Raw genomic sequence first — 5508 nt, forward strand, 5'->3', positions numbered from 1 at the left:
TGGGGGCAACACTGAGGGTTGCGATCCGTTGCCGGACACGGAAAAAGACAAAAGACAAAAAAAAAAAAAAAAATTAAAACACTATAAAGCAAAATATTAAATATTGTCTTAAAGGTCTATTTTTTTTCAGGATGAAACCTTTTTGGAAAGCACTCTTAAGATACCTAAATTATGTTGGCCCCATTTAAGCTGCAATGTCATCTTAGAGAAATTTGAGAGTCAAAACATCTTTTCCGAAACTGTCAAAAAGCACACTTCCTTTTATAGTCAGGTGGCCTTAATAGTATAGCAATAATAATTCAAATGCTATCTTTTTCACACAACTTCACAAATTCTTTTTGGAAAGCACTCTTAAGATACCTAAATTATGATGGCCCCATTTAAGCTGCAATGTCATCTTAGAGAAATTTGAGAGTCAAAACATCTTTTCCGAAACTGTCAAAAAGCACACTTCCTTTTATAGTCAGGTGGCCTTAATAGTATAGCAATAATAATTCAAATGCTATCTTTTTCACACAACTTCACAAATTCTAATTCATCCTACAACATATTACCAGATTAATCTTCACAAAACATTGTTTTAATTCACTATTCTTCTTAAAACCCCTTCAATGATTCTCAATGCTTATATCGAGAATCTTCCAGCTCCATTCATTTAGTACCAACATACATTTCTAGTATTATTTCTTAGTATTTTCTTTACAGGATCAGATTTGTAATGCTCCAAAACAGGTCTTGCCTTTGAGACTTTGCCCAAGTTGTTTGTTTCTACCTCACCTTCTTTATCAATTGTCACTTTACCCATATTGAAAGACTCATCTTAATAATATTTCCTCCACAAAACCTTCCTTCATCATCCAGATAGTGTTCCACGCCTTCTCTGAAAAGCTACAGCTCACTGGAAATTACTACTACTCTATTAAACTATAATTACTTTTGTATTTGGTCTTATCTTCCAACTTCATGGGTTTTAAGCTCATAGAAGGCAAAGACTCTTATTTACAAGAGCACTATAACTTGCATTACACAACTGGAGAGAAGACTTAATATGTAAATATGGTTGGGAGAAGTCAAAAATGAACTAACAACCTTATTCATATTCAAGTGTTAAGTAACTGATAATAGAGTCTTTTACTATTTTGACAAAAATGCAAAGGACAAAGGCACACTAAAAGGGAAGAAAAGAAGGGAAGATTGGAACATGACAACTTTAACTTTTACAATTTTTTCCAAAATTTGTTCTGTTGATCTATAGTAATGCACATAAATCTGAATACATGAAAGTATATTTTTGTGTTTATTAAATGAATAAAACTTGAGAACAGCTGTTGCAAAAGAGAAAGCTGAGTACCAAAAAAAAAAAGGGAGAAAATCCTTATAGATCAAATTTTCTCTTTAAAAATTACATGACCTTTCATATATTTCCCCTTTTGCCTCAGTTGTCAAGAAGTTCTCATCTAAATTTAGCAATCAACTTCAATAACCATACTAAAAAAGGTTTGAGGTATAAGCTTCCTGCTTCCTACCTTTAGATTTTATTCATCTTTATTTAACCCATTTTGAAAAGAGATAGGTTGTCAATTTATATTAAACTCTTATTTTGCAGATATAAATTCACCAGCATTTTTTCCAATTCAGTTAATGGTATAACATTCCAATTAAATGTAACCCATATTTGGCCAAATATATATTGAGAGATAAGGGCAAAAGGCATTGACACATTTTACATCACTTTAAAAAATATTCGATAAGTTTATTCATTCATTTATTCAACTATTAAACATCTTTTAAAGGCCCAATGTGTGTGTGGTCTTGTCTGGTCACTGCAAATAAACTCCTATATAAAACAAAGTCTGTGGCACACATACAGCTAAACATTTGCATGAGAGTGAGAGATAAACTAATAAACAAACATTTATTCAACAGAACAACAGGCAGTGACAAATGATACAAAGAAAAAAAGGCCAGGCAGGGCATGAAATGACAGAGTGGCATGGTGGCCAGTGAAAATCAAAGTTTAAGTATCTAAATAAATTGAGGGATTGAGCCATGCAATTATCTGCTGGAAGAACTTTCCAGGAAGAGAGTACAGTAAGTCATAAAGCCTTGAGATAGAAGCATGCTTACTGTGTTTGAGGACAAGGCAAGGAGTGTGGTGGGAGCACAGTGAGTAAAAGGAAAAATGATAGGAAATTAAGTAGAAGAAAGAACCAAGGACTAGACTGTATTGTATATCTTTGTAGATCACCTTAAAGACTTTACTGTGTTTGAGGACAAGGCAAGGAGTGTGGTGGGAGCACAGTGAGTAAAAGGAAAAATGGTAGGAAATTAAGTAGAAGAAAGAACCAAGGACTAGACTGTATTGTATATCTTTGTAGATCACCTTAAAGACTTGTATTTGGGTCAAAGTATGATGGGAAGCTACTGAACAGTTTTAAGTGGGAGGGTATTATGATCTGATTTTAAGAGATCAATCTGGCTGCTGTGTGAAACTGCAGGAGGGCAAGAGTGGATGTAAGAGAACTATTAGCAGACTAATGCAATTGTCCAGGCAAGGGATAATGGTAGCTTGGATTAATGAGGTAGACATTGAAGGTTGGGACAGTCAAAAGATGATGATGCCAAGGTTTGCAGTGGATGGATGGTAGTACCATTTAATACTGGGGAATAGTGAGAGTAGCAGTTTCAGAAGGTGGGAAAAAAAAAATCAAGAGTTCTGTTTAAGAAGACTAAGTAGAAATGTTGTGCAAACAGTTGTATATGTGTGTTTAAAGTTCAAGAATATTTCCAGCATAGATATAAAATTGCAAACCATCAACATACAGATTGAAGCCACTGAAATGGATGAAATCACCTAAGAGGAAAGTATATACAGAAAAGAAGTCCCAGGGACAAATATATGCTACTTTGATGAAATAAATGACATTTGTAAAACCAAGTAAATATGTAATTGTATCAAGTGATTTAGATGCTTATTGACTTATACACACAAATTCTAGTCTCCAGTAGAAGAATGAAGAAAGGGAAATGAAACTTAGTGAGAGCTGTGGCTAATATTCTGACACAATAGATGCATAACGTAATTGTTAATCCCTAGGTTTCTCTTATCCTTACGTAAGTAATAAAAAATATATTTCATCACAGAATTGTAAAATGTTTGTCAATTTTATTTCCATGCCAATTTATACATCTTATAAAATTAAAATTTATCACATTTACACAAGAAAATTCAATTATCTCTCTCTCAAGTGGAAGGGATCATCTCTGTACAACTGAGACCCTGTCAAAGTTTTTTGAGAAGTGGTAGCTATATGGACATGACATTTTTATGAACATATTTCTTACATGGTATGTTTATCCAATAATCTTGTTTGTCTGTACCTTGTTTCTAATGTCAATTTATAATTTGGTTGAAGCTATTTCCCTTGGGGTGCTACTTTACATAAAAACAAACTTCACCAGAGAAAGTCGTAAAAAGTAGGAAAGCACTATACAATTTTTATTCACAAATGTTCCCTATAAACATATCCTTTTTGAACTGTATTTCCTTAAAATAACACCAAACACTCCTAAGATGATTATAATAAATAATTTGTTTCATGTATAAACTGGTCTGTACATATACAATACTTGTTTCTGGATGCTTCATGTGTGTCAAGGGAACAACATATTTTAACAATGTTAATTATTCTATGAGTTACTAGGTACGTGAAATATAACAAAGTGGCTAATTTAGTTTAGTTTCACAATATATCAAGCAAATTAGTTGCTTATGGAAATTATTTTCACAACAATAAATGTCATTTTGGGGCAAAAAATTTAGCAACCTCTTAATGACTTGGGGGAAAATAACAATAAAGTATTTCATACCTGCTTAATGGCAGTTACTGTTATCACAAAGAATAATGGAAGTCCACTGGTAATTGGACTGGTAGGTGTATCAATCATAAGCTAGATTAAAAAAAAAAAGAATGCAGAGTATTGTACTTTTATATTGTACACATAATACTATTAAGATCTGAAATCTCATACTATGGTAAGTTTAGTTCATAATTTCACAACTTAACTTCGTTGGCCAATACACGGGGTTCATAGACTATTTAAATCTATTGCATATCCACATATATTGTTAGAATGGATTCAGTCACTCAGTTTTCTTAACACATGGGATACTTAAGTTCTTCCTTAATATTTGTCTAGGAGTGTAGCTATAGCTGCTCAGATTTCATTTCACACTTCTTTGCACATCTTGATAAATGCTGAAAAGTCTATCAGCAATTTTGACCCTGGGATTTAGAATGAACTCAACAGTGGGGAGAGAGAACTAGGAATGGAACTATGGAAAGGGTTTTTTCCTACAAGTGATTTTGCTACATCCAGCAGAGCCAGAGCTAGGAAAACGATGCTGCAATTATGATCTAAATCTTACAACCGAGGTTTCAATGAATTGCTGGAAAAATAAAGAAATATTTGCAGTGATTATGTATGGTTAGTTAGAACATGGATCTTATCATTTAGTAATGTTCCTTTACTCTGGATAGGTCAATTAAATCTGTTCTGTTCCACAGAGAAGCTGAATTCCTGATCTTAGCTACTGATTTCACGAATGCATGCAATCTTATGTGGATACGGTTGGTATAAATTTTTTGCTTTTCCGAAAAAATCAAGCTGATGCTCTATTGACAGAAAATCAGAAGTTCCTATTCAAGAAGAAAAGCAATTTTTTAAAAAGTAAATGTTTCCTAAAGTTTTAAAATGCTTACTTGACAAGTTTTAATTTTTCTTTTGAACCCCAGGTTCAACTGACAGAAAAGTTCAGAGTTTATACAAAATTCAATGCCACGCTGAAAGAAATTGCTTAAGTTTTATCAGAAAAGAATAACCTCTTTAATAGAAAATGATAATCACTATTTTTAAATCTTGATAGTCAAGTTTCATGAGCTGTTCTCCTGATATTTTGATATTTAAAAAAAGCACATTGTGAAAATTAAGACACTGTCAAGCATGATAACACAGATTTAAACTAAGAAAATGGTCTCCTGGACAAAGAATATATACTCATGGGAATGCTTAAAAATTAAAATTCTTTAAAAAATTTAAATTAAAATAAAATTTAAATTTAAAAATTCAAGGGCTGGCCCGGTGGCGCACTGGAGAGTACGCCACTTGGGAGTGTGGCGGCGCTCCCGCCAAGGGTTCGGATCCCATGTGGAGACCGGTTCCCGCTCACTGGCTGAGCGTGGTGCGGGCACAACACTGAGGGTTGCGATCCCGTTGCCGGTCCCCGGTACGGGCGCGACACCGAGGATTGCGATCCCGTTACCAGTCAGTAAAAAAGACAAAAAGGAAAAAAAAAATTAAAAAATTCAAAACCAAAGGATAGTTTACTTTGTACAAAGGTGATTCCATAGGTAGAAATGTGCCAAAAACATGCACTGTATTTTAAAAGCCAAAATATTGGGCCAGCCCGGTGGCGCACTGGATAGTGTGCCGCTTGGGAAGCGTGGC

General features: G+C 33.9%; 1 protein-coding gene across 1 annotated transcript in view; it reads right to left on the reverse strand.

Moving 5' to 3' along the window:
- The window catches only part of LOC103590102 (probable phospholipid-transporting ATPase IF), a 15647-nt gene that overhangs the window by 2281 nt on the left and 7858 nt on the right, over positions 1–5508 (reverse strand). Inside the window, exon 4 of the mRNA XM_008572237.1 lies at positions 3871–3951. Coding sequence (XP_008570459.1) covers positions 3871–3951 — 81 coding nt within the window. The remainder of the gene's footprint in view (positions 1–3870; positions 3952–5508) is intronic.

Source organism: Galeopterus variegatus, unplaced genomic scaffold, assembly GCF_000696425.1.
Source record: "Galeopterus variegatus unplaced genomic scaffold, G_variegatus-3.0.2 Scaffold766, whole genome shotgun sequence".
Lineage (NCBI taxonomy): Eukaryota > Metazoa > Chordata > Mammalia > Dermoptera > Cynocephalidae > Galeopterus > Galeopterus variegatus.